This window comes from Nyctibius grandis, chromosome 17 (genome assembly GCF_013368605.1).
Source record: "Nyctibius grandis isolate bNycGra1 chromosome 17, bNycGra1.pri, whole genome shotgun sequence".
Classification (NCBI taxonomy): Eukaryota; Metazoa; Chordata; class Aves; order Nyctibiiformes; family Nyctibiidae; genus Nyctibius; species Nyctibius grandis.
This window is the reverse complement of record NC_090674.1, coordinates 770854-796474: the sequence shown is the minus strand read 5'-3', so window position 1 is coordinate 796474 and position 25621 is coordinate 770854. Positions and strand designations below refer to the sequence as shown.

General features: G+C 54.1%; 1 protein-coding gene across 1 annotated transcript; it reads right to left on the bottom strand.

Moving 5' to 3' along the window:
- Positions 1–1599: 1599 nt before the first annotated feature.
- Positions 1600–17542, bottom strand: WNT4 (Wnt family member 4). The gene is made up of 5 exons (XM_068414591.1): positions 17466–17542; positions 5859–6094; positions 3600–3731; positions 2436–2578; positions 1600–2191 (listed from the first exon to the last, which is right to left on the bottom strand). The coding sequence occupies exons 1-5, from the start codon at positions 17540–17542 to the stop codon at positions 1724–1726; spliced, it is 1056 nt and encodes a 351-aa protein (XP_068270692.1). The 3' UTR covers positions 1600–1723.
- Between the last annotated feature and the right edge of the window lie 8079 nt (positions 17543–25621).

Genomic DNA, 25621 nt, shown 5'->3' with positions numbered 1-25621 from the left:
TCACTGCCACAGCCCAGACGGGATTTAACATATGTCTGCACGTTCCCCCCAACCTTTCCCCTCTCGAGATGAAGCAAGGAAGAAAAACAAGACCACAGGTTTCCAAAGACCCCCCCCCCCAGCCCAGAGGGTGATGGTCTCAGCTCTGGGCTTTTCTGGACCACGCAGGGAGCTCCCAGCTTGCACAGGAGGGCTCGGCAATGCCACCCTATGCTGACTCCTCGCCGCACCATGGGCAGATGTCCCTGTTGGCTCGAGGTGCCATTTTGAGGTTTTTCTCCGCTCCCCTTTTGCCTCTCGACTCGCAGACAAGTGGGTGAGGGAGAGACGAACTGGTTTGCTTTCCACCTCCCCTCGCAGTGCCCCTCTGCTTATTAGTTCTCCAAATATTTTGTCCCGCAGCCCGGCAGCAAGGACTCTGCACTAACCCGATACCAGGCAGAAGGGAAGCCGGAGCGGGTAGGACAGCGCGTTATCCTCATGGCATTGCTCCAGGGCAGCCTGCGGGGAGCGAGACGGGGCAGCTGGGGCCCTGCTGCGCTAAATCCTGGTGGTCGGGGCACGGGTGGCGGCATCCCTCAGGCTCAGCACCGCATGAGCGTTGCTGTTCCCCCCCCAGCAGCATCTTTCCCTCACTCACAACAATTGCTCCACTTCATAATTTTGCTTTTCTTAGCAGCCAGTGGGATGGGGACTGTCCCCAGAGCCCTCACTGGGTGTGGAGAACAGGCAAGTGGAGGAAGAAGAGACCTGGTTGTGGGATGCTGGTGAGCAAGGTGGGGGCAATTATGGGACAGAGAAAAAGAAACCCCCTGGGATTTCCTCCCATCAGCTCCCAGCTCCATTAAGTCATCGGATTGCAGGTACCATGGCCTCACTAGACCCTCCTCACACTCTCCAGCTCAGTAACATGCTGGAGAAGTGAGAAGGAAGGGGGGCTTGCAAGGGGAAGGGGAGCATGGTGGGAACACTGTGTCCTCCAACAGCCCTGGGCAGCTGCTGAGGAGCTTCTGTAAATCAGAGTGGCCACTGGAGCTGCTCCAAAATCCATCCAATGCCCAGGAGACCATCGAGCATCCCACAACAAGGGGATGCAGGAGTGTCCCATGTCCCCCTTATATACTAATCACCCTGGCTGGGCTCTCCCCGCACTGAGCTTCACTCCCAGGGACAGTGCCACCCCATCACCACATGCCCATCCTCTGCAATGCACCTGGCTGCACATGCTGGCTGCGCTCCATCCCCTCCCGAGGCTTGGCCAAGGCGAGCAGTGCTCTGGGATGCTCAGCGCATGCCTTAAACAAAAATAACTGTGACAGAAGATACCGAGTGCCTAACGCTCGCCTCGGCTTAAACACCTCCCGGTCGCAATGCTCCAGAGTCAGCAGGAGCTCATCCGATGAGAGCAGGCATCACGCAGGTCCCCAGCCAGCCGCCGAGAGCGGCCAGGTCCCTGCTGGCACAGGACACTGAGGGGCTCTGGCTTCAGCAATAAATAAAGCAAGCATACAAAACAAAATAAAAAAAGCCAACAATGATAACTTTTTTTTTAAACTTTAAATATTTTTTTTCTTTAAAATCTGTTTTCCTCTGGGGCTCTGTCTCTGTAAAGAGCTGCGCTCTCCCTGCAGCGCCTGCGTTACTTCCTCAGTCCTGGCTGTTGGGGCAAGGGAGAAGCAGGGTCAGTTAGAGAGGGGGACGGACGGGTGCTCCCCTCCGTGCATCACCGGCACGTGTGGATTTCCACCACCCGATGGCAGGGTTTGCACTTGACGGAGCAGCACCAGTGGAATTTGCAGCTGCACCTTTCCACAACCTCCACTTCGTCCGTATGAAAGCCCCGGCCGCAGCACATCAGCTCGCAGCCGTCGATAGCCTTGGAGGTCTTGTTGCACTGCCGGCCGCTGGTGCCCAGCACCCCGTTCTTGAGGTCGTGGTCACAGAAGTCGGGACTGGAGTCCAGGTAGACGAGGTCCTCGTCTGTGTGCGGCTTGAACTGGGAGTTTTTGGGCACCAGCACTTTGGTGGATCCGATCTCGCTCTGCTCGACCTCCGTGGCACCGTCGAATTTCTCCTTCAGGACGTTGCCCACTTTGCGGAAGGGGGGCATGGCTTTCCAGCACGTCTTGAACTCGCATGAGCCTGACACGCCGTGACACTTGCACTCCACCCGCATGTTGTTCAGGATCGCCTGGAGGAACAGACATGAGAAACAAGACGGGGTGGTCAGCTTGGGATGGACACGGCAAGAAGGGTGTGATGTGTGGGGTCTGGAAGGGTCATGCAGAAAGCGATACTGATGCACATGAGTTGGAGAGGTTAAATGAAGCCAAACAGGCTCAAGCAGTGGCTGCAGAGCCCTGCTGGGATGCTGCAGAGCTGCACGGGATGCTGCAGGGCTGCACGAGCTGCCCAGCTTTCCCTCTCACCATTACCTTCCTCCCTGCCTCGTTGTTGTGGAGGTTCATTAACGCTCTGTTGGAAGAAGCCCCTTTGCTCCTTTCCCGGACGTCAACGAAGGACTGCGAGAAGGCCACGCCGTAGGCGATGTTATCGGAGCAGCCCGACCACTGGAAGCCTAAGGCAGAGAGCATGGATGAGACAGATGACAGCCAGCCCACCTTACTCGTCCTCTCCAGCCCTGCTCTTGCTAAAATACAGCTGACCTGACCCTCTTCTGTCTTGCTACCCACTAGGCTGGGCTGCCTTGGGGACTGGGGAAGCTGGGGAGTGTGGCCGTGGGGGGGACATGGACAAGATTCTTTCTCTGCCCTTTGGGTGGTGCTCCCAGCTGCACTTTTAAGGGACTCACGCGGACTAACAGGAGGCTTTTTTTTTTTCTTCTCACTTTTTCCTCCTTTCTGGGTGGCCCCAGACAGTGGGCATTTCACAGAATCCTATACTGGGTGGGGTTGGAAGGGACCCCTGGAGATCATCTAGTCCAACCCCCTGCCAAAGCAGGGTCACCCACAGCACGTTGCACAGGGTTGTGTCCAGGCAGGTTTTGAATATCTCCAGAGAAGGAGACTCCCCACCCTCCCTGGGCGGCCTGTTCCTGGGCTCTGGCACCCTCAAAGTAAAGAAGTTTTTCCTCATATTCAGATGGAACTTCCCATGTTTCAGTTTGTGCCCGTTGCCCCTTGTCCTGTCACTGGGCACCACTGAGGAGAGTCTGGCCCCATCCCCTTGACACCCGCCCCTAAGGTATTTGTAAGCATTGATAAGATCCCCCCTCAGTCTGCTCTTCTCCAGGCTGAACAGCCCCAGCTCCCTCAGCCTCTCCTCGTAGCAGAGATGCTCCAGCCCTCTGACCATCTCCGTACCCCTCCGCTGGACTCTCTCCAGTAGTTCCTTGTCTTTCTTGAATTGGGGAGCCCAGAACTGCACACAGTTACTCCAGGTGTGGCCTCACCAGGGCAGTGTAGAGGGGGAGGAGAATCTCCCTCAACCTGCTGGCCACACTCTTCCTCACGCACCCCAGGACACCATTGGCCTTCCTGGTCCCAAGGGCACATTATTGGCTCATGGTGAAGTTGTTGTCTGTGCTTGCCCCATTTTGCATCCCTGTTTGGCCACCCCCCCACCCTTTGCACACTTACCCTGCGGGCTGCCCCCCTGCACCGTGCGGTCGCATCCGCACTTGTCCAGCTCGCCGCTGCTGCAGGCTCGGGTCACTGCAAAGGCCACCCCTGCCGAAGAGATGGCGTAGACGAATGCTGCCTCCCGCGTCCCTGCAACAGCACAAACGATGGTGGGAAACGTGGCAGCAAGGCTGCGGCACGCGAGAGGGCTTTCTGGAGGGGGTGCAGCCAGGTGGCCAAAACCCTTGGTGGGCTGTCGCGCATGTCTCTGCTCCTCTTCCCTCCTAACACTGGTGTTGCACATAAACCCCTTTGAAAAGCTGGTCTGAAAACTGGCTCTTGGCAAAACATGCAGTGCAGAGCCATCAAGTCAAGCCCATTACTGTGTCTCTTCCTCCCAAGATGGGGTACCCCATGCAGGCCACTCATCCTCCCCACTCTCAGGCATGCTGTTTGCTTAGTGCCAAGCCTGGACCAGGCTCAGCAGGGACACCTCGGCGCTGGGAGATGGTTTGCAGCAGTGAGAGCCCTGTCTCGCAATAATGAAGGAGCTGAGAACTGCCCCAGAAGGTTAAAAACATGAATGCAATGGGCAAATGATAACCTGGCCATGAGGGAGATGCAAAGGCTGCATTGCCAATGCGGGGAGAGCTCTCCAGATCTTATATGGAGAGACTATCTTGCAGGGCACCTCTGCCATGAAATCCCTCCTGCATCCAAAATAGTTGGCTGCTTTCCACATCCAGGAACACCCCCTGCAGCTGCAGATCCTTGCTGTCCTCTCACACAGGGTCCTGTAGCTCCCAGCACCTCCCAAACTACCCTACAAAACCCCACTCTGCTCCCAAAGCGCCTTGCAAAACCATGCTGGTCCCCAGGGTGCAGCTCCTTCCCAATTCTTGCATCTACCTATGCGGTGCCACATCATTAGAGCTCGTTTGGGAAGTCAGAGGACATCCCTGGGCATAAACACACACGGCAGCATGGCCAGGGATCAGCACTTGCACCACCCAAATCCCCACCGTCCTCCGAGGCCGGATGAGGACACAGCCCCTCCATCTCCGAGCAGGGAGGGTTGGCATTTGGGGTAGTCCCGTGCTAGGGGTAGAGGGGGGATGGCTTGCGAGCAGCCATCACCCCAGCTCGCCGGTCGGACAGAGGGCAGCTCCTTTGGTGGTCGCAGCCAAGACTTTGGTGGCCCAGCTGTAATCTGGCCTGGGCGGCAGTGGCTGGGGAGGACCCAGCCAGCGTGGGGACTGAACCGCCTCCAAGTTAATCGAGGTTAATAGTAGGATCGTGTTGGTTGGTTTGTGCTGTGGCTGCCTAAAAAGAGAAGACTTTTAGTTTCTGGTATTTCTGGTATTTCCAGTCCCTGAACCTTCACAAGAAGAGATCTTCACCCCTGTGTTGAGGGGAGGAAAATCAAACAAGGAGCCGGGGGGGAGGATTTGGTCTATGGGTCCTGGGATGGGAGGCGAGACGGTGCATCAGAGATGGCACCTGAGGGGAGGCAAGGGCCACTTCGGTGGTCTCCAGGGGTTGCAGAGGGGTTTTCCCCTCCGTCTCCTCACCCCGATGCTCTGGGTCCTTGCTTGGTTTGATCACAGCCCCGTGCCTCCGGGACGCCTGTGTGCAGCTGGGATCAGAGGGGCTGGGGGCTGCCCTGGCCATAAATCCCTGCTGAAGGCTGGCAGCTGGGTGGTGGCGGGTGATGATGCTGTCCTCGGAGGGTCCAGCCGCCATGTGTTTTACTCGCGTCGGGCGGCAGAGGGCTGTCCTCCCAAGGTCCGCCAGCGGTCACCGCTCCGGCGCTGCCCGGAGAAGGCACCGAATAAATCCAGCATCCCTCTGCAGCCGCAGCATTGCGGGGCGAAGCTCCTGGGCTTGGCGGGGCAGAGATTAGACCACAGGGTGGCTGTAGGGCCCTGCTCGAACTTGGCATGTCCTTGTAAAAGGTCCAGGCTCTCTGGATGCCCTGGGCTGGTGCTTCCACACAATGGGCACCCCCTGGGTGTGGAAAAGTTTCGGGGGAGGAAGTACCCAGCAGCTGAGGAACTGCAAGGGTCTGGATATGCTGCCCCCAATGCAGTCAGAAAAGCCCCACTGAAATGCCCAGTGAAGACCCGTCAGCCCCAAGATCCAGCACTGGGTCATTCCTTACTCTCCCCAGCCGCTGGCTCAGGGGCAAGCAAGCAAAACCCACCTGCAGCCCACAAGACTGCTGTTGTAGCCATCCCCCATGCAGCAGCACCCCAGGCACGTGTCCTCCCGGCTCACCTTGCGTTACCACCTTGCCGAAGACGGGCAGGGTGTCCAGCGTGGAGCAGTTCCAGCGGCGGTTGCGGAACTGGTACTGGCACTCCTCGATGGCCAGCTGGGCTCCGCGCCGCACCGAGTCCATCACCTCCAGGTTCCTCTTGCACATCTGCACCTGGCGCTGGATCAAGCCCTTCAGCTTCTCGCAGGTCTCCTCCTCGGAGATGCTCCCCACTGAAGACAGCTTCGCCAGGTACCTGCCACGACAGCCAGCACAACTGGTGAGGAGGCAAGGGCTGGGGACCATGAACCCACGCTCAGCTGGGACACCCTGCACCGCAGACAGTGAGGAGACCTAGCCGCTCATACCCTCTGTAGCTGAGATCTGGTGCCCATCTGGGGTCACCTTAAACGTGCCACTGCGGTGGCTCCACGGGATGCGTTTTTGTCTGGCAGAGAGCAAGCCCAAGCGAAACAACCATCCCTCTGCAGCCTGGTCCCCAGTCTTGGGGGAGCCCAGCTGCTGGCTCCCCTTTGCCTCTATTGCCTGCAAGGAAGATATTTTCGGCGTTGTCTGAATGTGCCCGGTCAGGTCTCCTGAGTACCGGCACATCCAAGTGCTACTAGGAAAAGCCAGAGGTCTCTGAAGTCAGCCAAAACAAGCAGGACAGGCGCTCGGCTGCCAGCTCCAGCTGCCACACGGCTCCCACAGTGCGGCTGCGTGCTCATCACCGACAAACATCGCCCTCCAAACCACTTCCCTCCCGGAGCCTGCTTTTAGCTCCCCCGGTCTCCAGCAGGCAAGGGTGGCCTCTGGGAGCTGCCAGGTTTCCTGTCACTTGGGATTCAAGCAGGGCTTGAGGTGGGGAGGACAGAGTCAGGAGCCTGCCGTGGGCAGAACCGCACACGCTGGGCACCTCCTCCACCAGCCCGGCTCGTGAACATGTCCGTGAGGTCTTTGCTGACCTGGAAAAGACTGGCCCTGCGTGGAGGTGACCACGTGCTCTGCTTTCCATCGCCCCATCCTCAGCAGAAGGGGTTACAGAGCTGCTCTTGAGTGCGGCATTAGGGGGAAAAGGGAGCTGCCCCTCTTGGGGCAAGCACCCCGCAAGCTCTTGGCATCTCCCCATGGAGCACGATCGTCCATCCTGCACATCCCAGTAACCCAACCCACTGCGACCTGCACGTGTTCATGCTCACCCATTTCCCAGGTCCATCCTCCTGCCCCAGCTCTGGATCCCAGAGGGGTTTTAAGGCAGATCCGCACAGCTCGGTCAGGCTGTTGGATAATCCCAGATCCTCTCTCTGTGCCTGTTCTTGCACACCCCTAGCTGAGCGTCCCTCCTTCCCGTGGCTGCTGGCACCCGCTTCAAGCGACACTGCCACCGGTGCAGCCCCGTCCTGCCACGGAGCAGGGAGATCCCCTGCATCGGACAGGCAAAACTCATGCTCTCATCTGCTGACCACACCGAGCTTTAACGTCCTCGGGAATCGCCAGCGTCAGCTCGCATCGCTACCTTGTCCGCACCGAGAGATGTGAGCACCGAGTGAAGGCTTTTTGGAAACTCATTCCTTGACTCTGCATTTCCCAGCCCTGCAGAGCTTGTGGGTTTTCTTGTTTGCTTGTTTTTTTTCCTCCTCCTCCCAAGTTGCGACATCCTGCTAAGGATTTTTCCTTTGAAGCCCTGCTTGCCTCCGAGAAGTGACTGTGCAAAAGTGGCTCCTGCTCCCTGCCTGTTCCCATGTGTCCCGGGAGCCAGATCTGCTGACTTCAGCCACAAAATCAAGTTGTCACAGCCTCTTCCTCCCATTAGCCCTGCCAGTCTGCCCCAGGAGGAGAGAACAGGATTTTCTCTTCTGTGCATCAGCAGAAATTATTCACCAGCTTGGTTTCACGCTTACAACTGGGGGGCTGTGGGAGATGGTGAGAAAGCCGGCTTGGCTTGCAGCGTCCGTGGGGAGTCTGCATGGCTAGCTGTCAAAAGCATTCAGCTTTCCTTGTGCGTGGAGATCGCTTGATGCAATGCCTCTCGGACAGCGGGAAAGTGGCAGGCTGCCGTGGTTTCAGAGCCAAGTTCTTTTCTAGCCTTATACAGCTAAGCATCTTTGCCCAAGGCTTTCTGCTGCTCCAAGGGCACAGCCCTGTTTGCAGAGGACTGGCCACGTGGCTCCCTGATGCACACGGCTGGCTTGGAAACCCCACCGTGGCCAAACCCAGAGCTGTCACCTTTCTGCTGGCCCCCACACGAGTGTCCCCATTCCCGTGCTGCAGTCCTGGACACGGGGTGTGACAACTGCTGTTCCTGCATCTGGCTGCACTCGGCTGACCCAGGATGAAGGCAGCAGACCACCCTCGGGAGCTTTGAGGATGTTTGATGCTGAGCAAACCCGGGGTGACTGTGACAGCTGTGTCCCCTCCCAAGTCCAGCCATCATTTCAGTTTGGGCACGGGGAACCTAACACACAGCAGAGTGGTGAGTTTTCATCCCAAGATGCTCTGGGTCGGTTGATCAGCTTTGAGCCTGGAAGCTGAGAAAACCAGATTCCACCTTCAGTACTAACCCCTTGTGCTGATTTGGCTTTTCCCCCTCTCCTGCAACTTAAGCAGCATTTATCATACCAGGGAACCAGCTCCTGCAAAGCAGCATGGCCGGTCCTGCCAGTGAGCCAGTGCCCCAGTCCGACCTGCAGGCACCTTGGCAGGAGAGAGCCGTGCCGCAGGTGTAACAGCTCCATGAGCATCAGCTTCTGCTCAAGGATGGGGGCATCACCTCCTTTTCTAATACATTTCCCAGCTGGTGGGTTTCTCCAGGCAATGAGGAGCTATAAATTCAAATGAATAAAAATGTGACAAGAGCCTTTCAAGCCTTTCCAAGTAGATGCGCCTGATAAGATGCCTCCCCAACAAGCATTTAATGCTGTTTGGGATGATAAAACAAAGGCCAAGGATGCTTCAAAGATAGGTACAGCTCTCCAAGAACAGGTCTGGTAATTTGTTTTGCAAAGCAAGGAAATAATAAGATGAAGCTATCCAGAACGGTGCTCTGGCCTCTCTCCCCCATGACAGGTCCTCTGTGTGCCATCACCCCTCCTCAGCCCATGTGCATCTCCCCCTCCTTGGGGATGGAGGCAACTATGCCTAAAATGCCATGGCCCCATCAGACTTCCAGCATACTACCAGTCTCCTACATGCTGTGAGTACCGTCACTGCTTTCCAAAAAGGTGTTTTTTTTTGGTGGGGGGAGGCTGCCATCCTGGTGACTGGTCCAGGAGGGATACAGAGGTTCAGTCAAGGATGCAAGGAAGGACGTGGGGCAGCTTTGAGGCTTTCACATGGCATCTCTCCACACATTCAGGGGCACCACCCAGGAACACCTCAACTCTTATCCCTTCTCTGGGGCAGCTGAAGAGCGAGATAAGAGCTGGGAAACGTGCTCTGCCCACACCAGCACTCAAAGATGCTTCCACCCTGTGACTCACAGAGTGTTTCTCAGGGCTGGGGAGCCCAAGCAAGGTACCAAACCTATCCGCAGCATCCCACAGTCACCATGGAAACCTGGCTCTAGCACTGTGCCTGGTCCTTAATGAGGACCTTGATCCAAACTTAGTTTTCCTGGACTGAGGTGGTAGGAACCACAGATAAAGCCTTTGTCTACCCGCACACACAGCAAGACAGGCACAACAGGAGGAAACCCAACAGTTCCTGCCTTCTGAAAGGTCTCGGTGCAGATCTCTGTCCTGATACCACATCCAGATTGCTGCGCAGAGCTCTAGATTATTACTTGTCTCACAGGCAGCCTCAAAGCAACCCTGCTTGTGGAAAAAAACCCAAATAATGGCATATTTTCCTTTTCTGAGATCAGGCAAAGAACGTTTCAAGGTATGAGCTGCTGCCCAAGCCATTTGTTCAAGTTTCGCCTTCTTGCTTCATCATGGCATTTATGTTTCTTTTCTCCTGCCTTTAAATCCAGACGAGTCACTCACCGAACAAGCTCGCTTTTAATAAGTCACTGATTTAACACAAAACTGATGCAAAGCCCTTCCCTTTTTTCCATCCACAGTATATGGATCAAGATTGAAGCCCCGTAATTTAAGCAGCTGCAGTTGATCCACCCTGCAAGATGGCAAATAAGGAAACCTCAAACCCAGGGAGCTTTGAAAAGGCCAGGGAGGGGGAAAGCCCTACTTAAATAAAAATGACGATAATAATTTCAGGAGGAAGAATAATTCGTGGAACGACAAGAAGAGATTGGAAGAGCCACAGCGGGTGGCAAATAGAGCCAGAAGGAGAGGGGAGGGTATTCCCTCCGTGGGAAGGTGTGGAAATTTGAATCATTAACAAATTCTCAATAGAGGTCAGGGAGGGATGTAAGCAGATGTCTTGAGAAAGCAGAAATCTCTGGTGTTTCTTTTATTTAAACAAATGAGTTTCAAGTGTGAGAACTCTTCGTATTGTCTCGTTTTGGGAATATTTTCCTGAAGATGGTAACAGTCAGACCCAGGCCAGTGGTATCACTGATGTATCACTCAGAGATGCTGAGAAGTCAGATGAGCTCAGAAACTTCACCCTGTTCAGCAAACACCCAACCTGCCTGGGATATCTGCCTGGCCAAGGCTACAAAAGGCTTGTTCAGGTCTTGAATTGCAGACATGCTTCAGCTCTGCTTCTCTCTGAGAGGCAGCCTCTGCAAACATCCTCCCTGCTCATGGAGGAACAAACTCAGCCTGGATCAGCAGCGCGTCTCTGTGCCTCTTGTGGCTGGAGGTATGGTCAGCCAGTGACTCAGGGTTGTACTTAGGATTGAGACTGGCTTGTGCAGAGAGTTTTCCTCTGAGGAAGAAGAAAAGGCTCGTTTAGGATGGAAAAACCAAAAACGCGTGGAGATGGGCAGACAGATGCATGCAAAGAGAGAGAGAGAGGTACTGACCGGGCACTGCAAGGAGCCATCCTGCAGCTATGGAGAAGGGCATCATCTTTTTCTTGTTGCTTTCCCCTTCCAAGCAGAGAAAAGGCATGGGGAGATGTCCCAGGGCTAGCAGGTCAAAGGACGCTCTAGGTGGGCCAGAGAGCCCACGTGCTTTCTCATGGCATCCTGCACTGGGCTTAGTACCACTTTCCCTGTGCCAACACAGCCAAGCTCTTAGGTACCACCCACATCCTTGGCACGGTTCAGCAGGCCTGCCAACCTGGGCACGCTCCTGACAGGATCTGCTGGAGACCTGCAACCTGCAAGGTTGCCCTTATCCAGCTGATGGCTCTGCAGCAGGACATGTCCCTCACAGAGACTAGGCATCACCCTCCTGGGATTAGAGATCCTGCCTTTCCATCCCTTCTAAGTGTAAACCATGATTTACAAGGGCATCATCTGAGAGCCTGTCTGGTTTCTTCCCTGGAAGAAAAGCAGCTCTCTGGCTCAGTCCTTCCTGTCACAGTTACTGCACGTTTCATCTCTTGGCTGAAATGGTGCTTTTCACACCCTAATCTCTACCTCCAATTAACAGCTGCCACAACAGTCTCCCAGGAGGAGGCATTGCCATGCTCACCATTACCTGCCTACAGACCTGAGTGTGCAGGCCCACCGTCTGAGATCAAAGGTGAACCTACAGCTCAAATCCTGCCCCTCCACACCTCGGACTCTGCACCTAACACCACACAGTGTCTAGGATGTGCGCCTAGCAAAGACTCATGTACCATGCACCAACCATTGGTGGTGGCCTGCCCTCCTCATCACAAGTCTCTGGGGCCAGCAAGATGGCCTGGCTGCTGGTCCCAAGCCAGTGCTGCTTCTTGGCTTTCTGAGCATCCAGGGGCAACATCTCCACTTTGTGATGGGGAAGACCAGGATGGAAGATGGGAAGACCCTGAGAGCAGCATCCACTTTGGAAACCTGCTTTGGATGTGTAGGAAATATCCCTTACTGCACCTTCCTTTATAAGCCAACAGAAGCTGCTCCTGAGCTTCAGTACAACAGCAATGCCTTGTTGCAAGAGGAGGCAAGTGCAGGCTACCGGGCTGAGCTCTGTGGGAATTCCCCACATGCAGTGCTTCAGGCTAGACCTAGTTGGAGAAAATCTGATGAGTTTGATCAGAAGTTGCAAATACACAGCGAGAGAAGCCTTCTGCAGGATTAGTTTGATCTCGCCCACCTTGCAACAGTCCCCAGGCTGCTCTCCACTGGCCAAGATACTCAATTAATTTTTTCCCCCAAGTAATTTCATAGAAAGCACTAGTACTGGCTCCAGTTCTGCTGAGCCAGCCAGATCTTGCACACCACCTTCCCAGCTGCAAACTGCAACAGCCCATGGCAGCAGCTCCTGGAGGATGCCATCGGGGGTCACCCACAGGCATGGGGGGCAGACACGCTGGGGCTGGAGCCAAACAAAGGTTACCTCCACTTTGTATCCAGAGCAGAGTCTACCATTCGAGCAGCCTTGGATGACTGAGGTTTTTGTGGATTCACACGGCTTTCAAGCTTTAAGGAAAAAAATCACCAAGTATTGTAAGAGCCAGTGTTGTTGCACTTGTAAGGAAATACAGAAGAACCTCCTGGAAACTGTTAACCTCCAGGATTGCTCAGCAATTTCATCATTTTAAGAAAGCCCAAATAAATGGCTGTAATGCATTTCTCTCCATCCGCAAGGATGAATTCATTGAGAGGACAGTAGCTCTCAGCAGGAGTAACATAAACATTTTTTTTTGCTTTAATGCAAAAGTCCAGTTCTGACTCATGGAGTTGTAACAAACCACTGCAAAAAAGAAATCTGCTTCTTGCTGTTGCTTATATTTGGAGTTGATCTGATTCTGGACAACCTGGGGCACAGGGTGGTTTTAGCTTACTCATGTCCATCCTCCCTAGAATAAGGTTCTGCTGCTACAGATTGGGGTGTAGTTTTATTTGAGGCCTCCTTAGGAAAAGACAGAAATGCCCATCACTGCTGAGGAGGCAGAGAGCACGGATCCCTCCTACGCCCTGGCAAACGCAGCCCTGAAGTCTTCCTGCCAGACAGGACCAGAGCTCAGAGACAAGCCGAACTGGTTGGAAGTCCAGTGCCAAGATTGGCAGAGGTCTCTTGCCTCTGCAGGATGCAACCTCTAAAGCCAGTCTATTTTCATCGCTAAGCTAAAATTAGCTGTTTTTGTCAAAAGTGGCAAGACATAAATAAATAAATAAAAATTAATCAATATTTCCAATGGAGGCTGCTGGTTTCACTCCCCCCCTGCACGCCCTTGGGGAATGGGTGTCACTGGTTGCATTCACCAACCTCATGAACCCAGCAGGATCCCCAGAGCAACGCAAAGGAGCCCTGGGCACCCCAGAAGCAGAGAGCTGCTCATCCAACCCACAGCAGCCCTCAAAGCAAGGAAATTCTCCATCAAACCCAATCGGCGCAACCCAACATCCCGGGTGCCAGAGTAGATGTGACTTGGGAACCTTCCTGACCCTGTCCTCGCACCGAAAAACAAGAGCACAGGGAGGGGAGTGGGGCTCAGCAGGAGCAGCTCTGCCCTGGAGCTAGCTGCACCTGCTGAATCAGCGCCGTGGCGGCACGGCATCTGCCGGGAAAACACTGGACCGGTTCCTTGCCAGGTGGAAAATGGGAGGGTCGTAACGACAATGCAAAGAATCTTGTACAAAATTAAGCCAAGGCAGGCTCAAGGCGAAGCGAGCTCTCCCCACTACCGAAGCTGGGGAGACTCACCTTAAAAAAAAAATGAAGTATGGTTTGAAAACAGAGCGGTGCAAGTGTAGGACACAGGCATGCTTCTTCCCAAATCCTCTACATTGCACAATGACCCAAACCGGCACAAAATGAGCGTTCAAGCTGCTCTTGCAACATCCCCGCTGCAAAGCTGGCAGGGATGAGCACGGAGAATCGGGCCCCGTGTTTGCAAAGCGCCTTGTGATGTTCAGAAGAAAGGGGGCCAAGAGAAACCCAAACTCCTTTTATCCCTCCTCTCCAGCCCTCAAAAGCGGTTACTCTTAGAGAGCAGCTGCTTAGCCAGGCTTGTTCGGACACTTGCAAGGTCTTCAAGCTCTCCCAGAGTGCTCAAATTAGATTTTTTAAAAGGGTTTAAAAGCTCATCTGTGCTCCTGGCCCTTTAAGCCAAGTCTCAAGCCCAGACGGAAGTTTTAAACCCCTGTAAATAGGGGGTAGACGGAGCTGCTGGTGGCACACCCTGCTCTGTAGCGGCATAACCGCATCGCAGACTACCCAGCGTACATATGGAGGAGCCTCCTCCAAAGCCAGTTTTAGCTGCAAGAAAGTGGAGAGAAGCTGTAATGATTCCCAGATAGCTTGATAAGCAGGGGCCTCACCCATAAAGGACCCCTGCCCTGTTGTATCTGATGCTTTCCAGGCACGGGAATTGACTCTCATCATTCAAACCGCCCAAACGGCTACAGATCGCAGCAGCCCCAGTGCCACGTGCAGTTAGTGGCGGCTTACATCCACACCCTACTTTGCACAATTTCTAGTTCACCTCTTCAGGTGGTCTTCCCTCCCTCCAAAATAAAGAGATAAATGAATAAACAAATAACTAAATGGCTGCTTGCCCCTTACCTCCCACTGAAACCGGAACCTGGAGCTCCCATGCCAGCTGCAGAGAGGTGCTCGATTGGCTGAAACCCTCTACAAAACACCTCCAGCATCGGGATGGTTTTGGACCACTGAGAGAACATGCTTCCAAATTCAACCACATCACTGCATGTGCAGGTTCAAGAGCTGAATCGAGTCTGTGAAATGCGAGTCACTTTGGAAAGTAACTAACTTGGCTATTTCCCCTGTATAAAGCACATCCCTGGACTCCTCCAGAGATAAATTAGAAGCCGGAGGGACTTTCCCGTGCACGACCAGCTAGATCTAAAAGGCACTAACTACAGCCCTTTATTTACTTTTACAATTCTGTGCCTGAAGAGGCAGGAGGAAAAGCTTTAAAACTCTCTGAGCCTCCAAAGGCAGGAGGAAGAGCAAGCCCGAGGCTTTCACGAGAAAGGGGAATGGAGCATCTCTTCAGATTTGGAGAACAGAGGTTTTCTGGATAGGTAGCAAGCCAAGCAGCGACTCCCAAAACTCAGACACTGAGAAAATGCACCTGAGATTTGCTTCCTAACCAGAGAGAAAGTAGCTTGGTCTGTTTAATTAAAAGATTTGGCGAAGTCCCTTCCAGCTCAACGGTTGCTGTAGCAGAGCGATTCCCCTGAGAGATACCTACATGGTCTCCCTTTTCTATGGCATGGGGTGGCTCAGAGGACACCATTTGCATGGCTAAAACGAGCCCTTTCCCACAAAGCCAGGCTTACAGAAAACCTTCAGCTCAAGTGTTGCAAGTGGCGTCTCTGAAGCGCTGGGGGAATGCGAGTCCGGACAGGTCGAAAGAAGCTTTAGGGGGGGAAAAAAATAAAAGTCACAACGGAGCTTAATCACTAATCCAGCAGGTTTCTGGAAAAGCAAACTTCACCGTGCGCTGCCACCCAGCGCACACACCTATGCGCGGAAATATGCGCCCGGCGAGGCTGGATCGGCCCCAGGGTGCTGGGCGCAGGCTGGCAGCGCCCGGGCGGCTCTGTGATAAAGCAGAGCGCGCCGGAGCCCACACGCGTGAGGCTTCGCAAAGACGTACGAGGCACACTCATTCCTCGAATATCTGATAACTCCTGGGATCCTTCTAACTCTGTTTATTGCCTCCGGCAGCCTTTGTTTCTGATGTGAGAAGATAAACAATGGGAATTGTCTTAATCCTAAAGGCAAAGAATAAAAAGCACCGAGCGGGGGACGATCCTTTTATCGTGATACATTTGCAACATCAAAAAAAGCTGACCCCCCCCCCTTCCTTTCAGACGCACTGAAATGTATCTGCTTTTCCTCCCCCGATGGCAGGAATGAGCCCCCTCTCTCCCGCCGCTGAGCCCCCCGCGCCCACCCCTCGCTTCGCCAGCACGGACGGCTGCACACAGCCCTCCCCGTCTAGGACAGCGAACCACCCCTCTGCCTCGGCTTCCCAAATACGATCCAGCTGAGTGCGGCGCTGAGGTCCGGGGGGGTCCAACCTCTGCGCATCCATGCTGGGTGGCTTGTAGACCTCACTCACAAAATCTCCCTTTGCCAGGCACTTCCCTGTGCCCGTCCCGGGGCAGCCAAGGCTGTTCCTCTCCTCTCCTGCCATCATCCCGCAGAAATCCCTCAGCAGGACATTCTCCCTGCAGGAAAAACACTCCCACAGTTCCCAATATACCTTCACCAGAAGCGTGACAGCTTAAAAGACCACCTTGATAGCTGCTATGACCCACCCACCACTTGCTGGAGATGCGTGGCGCGCAAGCCGCTCCATCTGGTGAAGGAGGAGGGGAGGAGGACTGAGTGCTAACGCATCCCAGGCAGCTACCGATGGGCGAGCAGCTTTTCCCACGGGTAGGGACTTGGAGAACGACCGCTGACCTGGCGCTTTCCCTGGGCGTAGGGGATGCATCCCCCAAAACCCACTCACATCCCACAGCCTGCAGTGAGCCAAATCTAAAGGCGGGAGAGACAGGAGAGGACTCCTCACACACGGGATGTGCGTGTGGAGGAGTGTTGCCCACCTGGGCGCAGGTGTCGGGAGAGGCATAAGCCGCTCGGGATCTTTCATGCCGACAGTCCCAGGGACTCCTCGCCTGGCCGCGGTGCACCTGCCCTTGCCGATGGAGACCCGGGGAGGTGAGGTGGAGGAGGCCCACGTTCCAGCCTGAGAGCGGGTCCACTGGCTTGCGTGCACCGGGAACTAATGAGCTCACAGGCAGCCAGCGACGCTGGGAGCAGGGGAAGCGCCATCTCCCACCAGACAAGATTACTTAGGAAGAAACTGGCGCCTTCACACAAGTTAGGTGGGAAGGTGCTGTTGTGCTCCATCCCCCTACCCCGGGGGGGGTCTCCCCAGACGACAGTCCACCCGCCTTGGCAAACCGCAGGAATTTTCCAGAACGACTTCCTGCCCCTGTGTAACCTTACACATTATTTCAGTGTTTTGTTCAGCGGGTTCCCAATGTCACTGGGCTCCTCTGCAGCGTGCAACAGCCCCCACCGTCTGTCCCTCCCACCGGGAACGGGGGTCCGAGGTGTGGGCAGCCCTGCCCGCCGCAAATCCCCGGGGCCGGCATGCTCGGCTGGCCCCAGCCCTGCCCAAATCCCCCTCCCTGGACCACTGGCCCTCGCATGGCGCCTCGCCTAGCCCCCAGGCCCTGCTCTGGACCCGATGCCCCGACCTCGGGTCCTCCCCCCAGTGTGGGCTGGATTCATAACTTAGGGACAAAAAGGGGAGAGGGGCTCGATGACCAGCCCCTGTCCAGCCAGCCTCGGTAACACACCGGACCCGAGCACCTGGGAAGGATCGGCATCCCCTGCAGCCCACCTGCCCGGGGATGTGGGCTGCGACCCCCGCCGCCACCGGTTTAGGGGGTCAGCGGGTACCCGGCGCGACGGGAACGGGAGCCCGATGCCTTGCCGGGTACCGAGCCGCATCGTTGCCGGGGGTCGCGCCCCGATGCCGCCCGACCCCGGCGGCACCTGCTCCGCCGCCCCCGGGGGGTATCAACAAGTGGCGACGGCGGCGGCCCGTTCCCCCCCACCCCTCTTCGCCCCGCAGCTACTCACAGCCAGTTGCTGGCGTTGGCCGAGAAGGTGGCGAGGATGATGAGCAGCAGGGAGCGCAGGCAGTACTCCGGGCTCATCCTGGAGGGCGGGCAGGGGCAGAGCGAGCGGAGCCGGCGGCGGCAGCTCCCCCCCGCCCCCGCGACCCCCGCCCCCCCAGCCGCCGCCGCAGGTGGGCGCCGGGCAGGAAGCGGCGGGCGCTGCCCGCTGGATGCGCCCGCGGCGGCCGCCCGGCCCGACTGTCAGCTCGGCCGGCCCATCCCGGGACGGAGCGGCGGGCCGGGGGCGGGCCGGGGGCGGGGGCAGCCCCGGGGGCCGCCCCGGCCCCGCCGCTGCCTGGGCGGGACCCGCCGCCGGGGACACCCCCGGAGGCGGGTCGGCGGCAGGGAGGGCACGGGGGGCTCTGCCGGAGCCCCCAGCCCCGCTGCAGCCCCCCGCACCCACTTGCCGCGTCCTCCCGGTCACCTCCGCGACCCCTGGGTGGGTTTGGTGGGTGCGGTGGGATCGGGGGCACGGGAGGGGTTTAGTGGGTGCGGTGGGATCGGGTCATGCGGGAGGGGGTTTACTTCTCCCTGGAGGTGATGGGGGCATCTCGAAGCGTGGAGGAGGGTTTTTTCTCTCACATTTGATGCTTTTAGGGCAATTTTTCTGTGAAAAAGCAGAGCCCCCGGGATGGGGCACGGCGCTGCCCGGGGTTTCAGTGTTGCTGGGAGCAGCCTGGGCATTGCCGACGCTGCCTTCCCCACCCAACCACCACCCCTTCGATCGGGAGAGAATTCCCAAATCACGGTTTCTGAGAGTTTGCTGCAAGGGCCAAATTTTGGCATTTGAAAGTTCACGAACAAGGAGGGAGGTCTGGGGGGTTTCTAGCAGGAGGGAAGAGCGTCCGGAGCTGGCAGCAGGGTCGAGGTTGCAAACCCTCTTGGTGTCTCTGCAGGGCTACCCCTGTGGAGAGCGTCCAGGTGCAGTGTTTTGGTGATGGGCTCTGGCTGTGCATGTGGAGGGTGATGCTTGACCAAGTATTGAGGCTTTAAATCCACCTCTGATGTTGCCTGGAAAGGTCAACTCTTGGGAATCCCAGGAGCTACTAGCAGCCTGGGTTGCCCACCCTGGAGGCCATGAGGTGCAGTGGGGATCCCCATCTCCTCCCCCATCCACCATGCCTCCATCTATCCCCTGCAGTTCGTGTGGGCACAAATGACTTAATTTAAACCCAGGAGTGAAACGAGATGGCTGCTTGGTGTGAAATCCAAGATTCCAGGCAGCCAACAACTGTGCACCAAATCTCCTCCTGACAATGTTATTAGTTAGGTCCATTACTAAAACCTCTTGCTACCATCTCTAAAATCTTGCCGAGCTGGTTTGGAGCTATTCAAAATTCCCTTTGTCTTTTCAACTCCATTTTCCTGCTCTCAGTGTAGCTGGGACACGCTTATTCAAAGCATGGCAACTTGCACTGGGCTGCACACATGCCTGTCTAAGTATATTACACCTACTTTAAAATCTCTGCATTAGTTCCCTGTCAAAGCGAGGATTTAATTTCAAAGTGCTTTGACTTATATTCCAGCTCCTGACAGGCAGCAGCCCACCCTCACCTAGTCATTCATCTGGCTTTCACGTCCTTGCTGATTATCCCGGTTGAAAGCGGGACGCTGGCTGCTTTGCCGGTGAATCGGAGGTTGTTGCTGTGAGCCCTGACTGGGTAATTCAGTGCAACTGGAGCTGATTAATCTGGCTCATCGTTCGAGACAAAGCCGTGGCCTTCCTCTGGCTTCTAATCGCTCTGGGTGTTGAGTGAAGTCGTCAGGAAGGCAAGAGCTAATTGAAAGGCTAAGGGGAATGAGAGGTTAGAGGGCCATGGCTGGCTGGCCAGAGCCACGTGGGTCCATGGGAATATCATATTTTTGGGCCTCAGATGTATTATTCCCCCACAAGGAGAAACACCAGAGAGATCAACAGAAGCCAAAGGGGTGGGCACGGCCCCAGATTTCTGCATGGGTCCCTGGGGAACCCTGGCTGGTGTGGACACCTGCAGCCTGAGGAGCATCCCTGGCTGAGATGCTCCTGGTGCCAGGGCTGGTGGTGCTCTGGCAGGCTCAGGGCACCCTGTGGCTCTTGTTGTGGCAGCTGCGATGGCAGGATGGTACGGCGGGTGCCTGACATGAGCTCGAGGACCTCTGTGAGATGCCATAGTTGGATTTCCCAGGGCCTTTCATGTGGGTCCCATGTACTCTGGGTGATGTGAGATGCTCCGCTGCCCCAAGATGTCCCTTCCCAGCACCTGGCTCCAGACTTGTTTCACTGGGCCTGAAGGGCAGGTTAGGTGGGTCAAGGAGGTGTTTGGGAAGGCAGATGGCTCGGTCGCTCTGCTCTTCACCCCTGGAGATGCTTCCCCCTGGGTCTGCTCCCTCCTCCCTTTCACTTCCCACCTTCTGCCTGCAACTTGCCTGCCTTGACACCTCTCCTGGCCTGGGCGAGGAGTTGTAGAGCATGTCCACCTGCTGCTGCAGCAGGTTCAAGCCATTGTCTCCAGCCTAGCAGGTAGAGCAGAGGGGAACATCCCGACTTACCCAGAAGGAAGGGAGGTATATGCAGAAGGCATGAATGCCAGGCTGTTTGCAGCAGTCACAGCGTGGGATCATGTCCATGGGATGCGCTGGAGCTAGGGCACCCATGGGGTGGGAGACCCATGCCGGAGGGAAGGCAGATGCAGGCACATCTGGAGTGAGTCACCCCGGAGGGAAGTGCTGCGTGAGCTGTCTGCGGAGATGATAACAGTGTGGCAGGGCAGGGGGGGTGTTTATTTTACAGCCCGTGCGGTGGAGAAGATGATGAGTGTGAATGGACAGAATATGGAAATGGGCACTCACCAGGGGAGGGGGGGTCCCTTGGCCTTTTCAAAGATGCCCGTGAAACACTGATCAGTCGTTACCTGCAGATGAGGTGCTTCCTGCAAGCTGGCCCCTTATTCAGATGCCAGGTTGCTGTAAAGACTTCAAAGCACAGCCGATTTAGAAGGGAGGAAGGCCCACATCCAGAAGAGCATTTAAGGAGGTACCAGGTCTTCTGGCCTTGTGCGTTGGTGCAGAGCATCCTGCATAGCGGAGCCCCTCCTTTGCCACCCTCTCAGGACAGCAGCCGGGGGCGAAGTGTCCTTGTCACCCCCAGTGTGGCTCAGAGCTCAGTACCTGCTGATGACCCCAGCGCTGCAGGGCACTGCTTTTTATTACTGCCCGTGTGTTGCTTTAATGAACATCAAAACCCCATTAGATAAGAAGGCTCCCTTTGATGTGTAAATATTTCAGCGGATGGGAAGGGGAATAAAATGCACCTGAGGAGTGTTTCATAGGGTTGCCCAGGTGCTTCTCTATTCAAAGACTGCAGAGAAATTACCATCACCATATCACAGGCGAGGAAAAGGTGCCAGTGGTGGTAGCAGCAGGGGGATTTCCAACTCTGAGACCAATGTGAAAGCACAGAGCTTGCAAAGGTCCGTGCAAAGGTGCAGCCAGACTCTGGATATAAGTGATGTAAATACAGTTACACTGAAGAATAAGTGCAGGGAGGTAGCTTTTTGAGCTCTTGCTCAATTCCTGGATCTGACCAACACAACCAGAGGTTGTGGGAGATATTTTACAGGTTCTTTTCAACTTTCTGATGCCTCTGGGACTTACCAAATAGGATTGAGAGTGGGGTAGTCTGCACTGTGGACGGTGGTCTCAGCCGTGCGATGGGGAGAAGATCTGCAAGACAGAGGGAGGCGAAACTCACGGGTGAATCTGAGGCTGTGGGGGTTGATGCTGAATAGAAATAAATTCTGTTTTGAACTTAATGGAACATAAATATGGGACACTTAGCAACAGTACATGTATTAATCCTGTCCTGGAGAAAGGAGAAGCTGTTCTGAGAGCCTCCATACCAGAAAACACAGGACAATTGTACTCCTTTATAGAAACCTGTGGTTTTTCTGATGAAATTTATTTCAAACTATCCAAACATTTCAGAGCAGCGCTGATGACTGCTCAGAGAAGGTGCTGTATAGCAGTGTAGTTCACAAACAGAAGCAGCTTTGCAAAGATGAAAATTTGCTCTGACAAAAGAACTGTGTCCAGTGTATTATAAACGGAAAGCGAGCGGTTGCCGTAAGCCGTGCTCACCTGGTCAGCTAAACAGAACACGATGGTCACTAGAAAATCAGGACGGTCCTTTTTCAGCTGCAACAGGAAGCCTTTAGCTCCGTGTGGGTTGCAGAGCACTTCAGCATGCGCGCTTGGGGGGTGTGCGTTTATTTGTGTGAGTCTTCAGAAACCGCAGGCGCAGGCGCTCAGTCCTAACAAATCTGCCATGCCATCACCTGAAATCCATCTCCAAGGCTGGAAAAATTCACTCCTCTGAGTTTATTGTCAAATATGGCATTGAAAAAAAAGCGGAGTGGCTTGGGATTTAAGGTCTTTGCTTTTGGATGTTGCCTCTGAATACACCATGAAAGTTTTTCTAGGAAAAGTGAGTGTCTATGGTGAATTTGTGGGTGCTGCCCCTGTGGGAATTTAAGAGCATCCCTGAATATGGTGAATGCTTTCAGGCTATACCATTGCAGAAAGAGTCAAGTTCTCCACCAGCGAAATACATCCTTTTTCACAGGGCTGTGAATGAATTGTCCCCTGGCTTGTGCTATCTTCAGAGGAGATTGTATCACAATTCCAGGCTCCGGGGTTTAAAAATATATCACAACTGCCTTCACCACGCAGCCAGGTGCCATCCAAACCAGACTGTAGCACTGATCAAGAAACAAATCTTGATCCAGGTGCTGGACAAGTGGTCGTAAACAGCGGTGCATGTGCAGTGAGCCAGCGTCAGAGTGACAGCCAGCTACTGGAACCTTTGCCCTACTCACCCTGCCCAGGGAGAAAACAAGATTGCAAGCTGGTCGGACACATAACACCCCGATTGACTCTTCTTCCATGCTTATTATACCTCCAGGCATTCAGGAGCACCGAGACTTCATCCCCCGTCATGGGAGCTGGGGGGGAGCCACGCTCAGCTGAGCAGGGTGGGAGGAGAGATGGTGGTCACCAGGACTGCAAAGGGTCTTCCAGGCTGGTGATTGCCAGGAAAGGACTGGGCAAGGATGAACACCTCTGACTTGTGGTGGAGTTGTCGTCACATTGTCTTCACATTCAGTGCATTGCAGATAAGACCTACTCCCGCATTGGGTGGTGTTATCAATGCTGAGGTACTCAGCTTCAGTGATGTCCACATCTCTCTTCCCATGTGTGACCGTTTTCAAAGGAGGTTGTGGGGACCTGTCTTGCTCCAGTTCTCTCTCCTGGCACCAGCTAACCTGTTAGTGCTCTTGCTGGTGTGATTTTGGCCACAGTGGCAGTGGCCAGGCAAAGTTCAAGAGAGGTCTTGTCCCAAGGAATGGAATAGATGAGGCAGCTTTGTTTTAGGCTTAGCTGTATGGTCCCTAGCAGATCCATACCATTTAACCCTCTGTGCCATCATTCCCTGGCCTGTTTTGTTGGCATAGTCTTTTGGGGACACAAACCCAGAGGTGGAAAGGAACAGGATAAAATCAAGGAAAAGACAGATGCCTATTGGGTTATTGTGTCTCCTGATGGTGAATAAAATGCTGCTGGAGAAAATCCTCTAAATCTCAGGCAGCAAGAAATAATTGCACACTAGAGCCTGGAAAGAGCCTCTGAGCTTCTTCCTGGGATGAGGGCAGACAGAGACAAGTGAGCTTGTCTGTGCCAGTGGAGAATTCCAGGACCAAAGTCCTCTGCCACATCTTGCCCAAGGTGGCTGCCTTCTCCATGCATAAATTCCCCCTCTTTTCTTTGGCAAAGAGGCTGTGGGGCTGCCTTGGCAAATCCCTTTGAACGCCATAGGGAATATCAGCAAGGAACAGAGTTTTTTTCTCTTTGGCTATCAGACAAATGACAAGACATCAGCCTTACAGCAGAGCATGGCTATGTTTGGAGGACATCAACCTGTCTTCCCCTTCCCTGAGTGGGGAATGTTTTGAATGAGGATAGCATTTCCCTTCCACACCCATCTCCAGCAGGTCCTGATGTTTATGCTGAACCATCTCTTCTGTTGGCTTAACGTACAATCTGCATCCACAAAGTGGAGGAAACAGGAACCTGAGCTACAAGCATCTTCTGGAGAGCTGGTCCTTTGCTTAACGGGACCCCTCAAATGCACATGGAGAAAAGTGTTGGCTGTGGCTTTACAACTTCTTCATGCTGGTGGCTGATTGTCTCCTGGTTGGGAGGAAGATGCAGGGCTGGGCTTTGGGAGATAACCAAGGGACAGATTCCCACACTCAGACCAACTTTGAGTCTGCTGCTTTGCCAAAATGCAGTCAATAATTGAATCTGATTACCTATCCAAATCCTTGTTTCTCCTGAAACACATCAGGAGTGAAGCTCGCACAGCAGTGTTGGGCTGTCTGGGGCTCTTCGAATTAATTTTCTCTTGTAGCGGGAAACTTCTTATTTCAAGTAATGTTCTTTTCAGAAATGACTAATTAAACAACAGAACAGGAAATGTAAGAGACAGTAAAATCCCCTCAGCTGTCCAGCGCATTTCTACGTAAATATGGTGGTAAAATGATGAAAACAAAACCTTTCGGAGACAAAGACGAGTGAGAGACCTGGTGACGCAGCAATGAAAAATCTATACTTTGTTATAATAAAGTGAAACCACTGTGTTTATCCTGTGTCTTGGAGGATTTGGCGCAATTATTCTTAGGAAGGGAGGGAGGCCACGTAGAAATCAGAATAGTCCAGATTTTTGCTAAAATATTTGTACAAATCAGGTTATTCAACTACAGCAAAGGACTCTTTGGGGCTGTTGCTTCTGAAATTATCCTGCAAAACTGGAAGGACCATAAATGCTTGGCTTTAATAGCTAGCTACATACAATGCAAGCCTAATCAGTGAAGCTTGAAATGTCTGTGGCAGGGAAGAAAGGCAGAGTTTTATGGCTCTACAGAAGTGTACAGAAGACTGGACAAAAAAGCCACCTAACGCACATGGAGGAAGGCAACCGCTGATCTCCCATCTGCTAAAAGTCACTTTGTGGTCAGAGATGAGGGGGTGAATTTTCCATGCTGACATGGGCTGCTTTTTGCCTAGGTTGGTTGTGAAGGCTGGGGGGGGAGCTGTAGCACAGGACTCCCCCCCTTTCACCCAACCTCCCCCGGGATGTTTGGGCTGCCTCCTTACCCCCAGCTCCCACCCAGGCTGCGTGGCTGTGGGGCAGGGACCCAGCAGAAACCATCCCAGCAATCTGGGGAAGAATTAGGGTTGCACTGTCTAACTTTTGGGTTTGCCTCTAGCAAAGGCTAAAAATGTTCCACATCACTTAGAAGTGTCAGGTTGTTTAGCTGTAGGCTGGGAACGGCCCTCAGAACATCTCGGTTACACATTACCCTGAATATCTCAGCAAATTACTTGCAGCTAATTGAAATAAAGGAAACGCAGTCGCTCAGTTTACCCAATGGACTGTATATAGCAACGCAACCACCTCGTTCTGCATTGATCATAAATCAGGATTTATTATGCCACCTGGCAAATATTGACTTCTTTTTTTTTTTTTTTCTCGGTCGGTACTTCCTTCTCACGTCAATATAGCAGTGTTCATCCCAGCTAAAGTCAATAGTTTCTTATTAACATTTCAGCTGTAGAAGTGCAGAGCCTCTGAATCATCTTAGATGTTCCCCAGAATCCCAAAACCTCTGGTCAGTGGTTTTCAACCTGCTTCGGTTTGCTGAGTCTGAAAAATTCTCCTGTGGCAATGCAGCCCCTTCTAAAGCAACTTAACTGTACTGATAACAGACTCCAGGTTGATGAGTTACTTTCTGTGGGCCCCGCATAAGTAGGGATTTGCAGATCAGAGGTTCAAAAGTGCATATCCAAGAGATACGTGGGAGACAGTCAATCAGTTAGATATGAATCATTTCACGTATTGAATTTACGGGGTTCCTGTGTCATGGAGCAGACGTGCTCCAGAAAACTCCTTAACAGAAATCACAAAGAATCGGACTGTTGAGGCGAGTGATGGCTGTGGGTACATGCATATGTTTGACCTGTGAATATGCATATATATATATATATATGTATTTTGATCTGTGAATTCACCTTGAAGTCGGG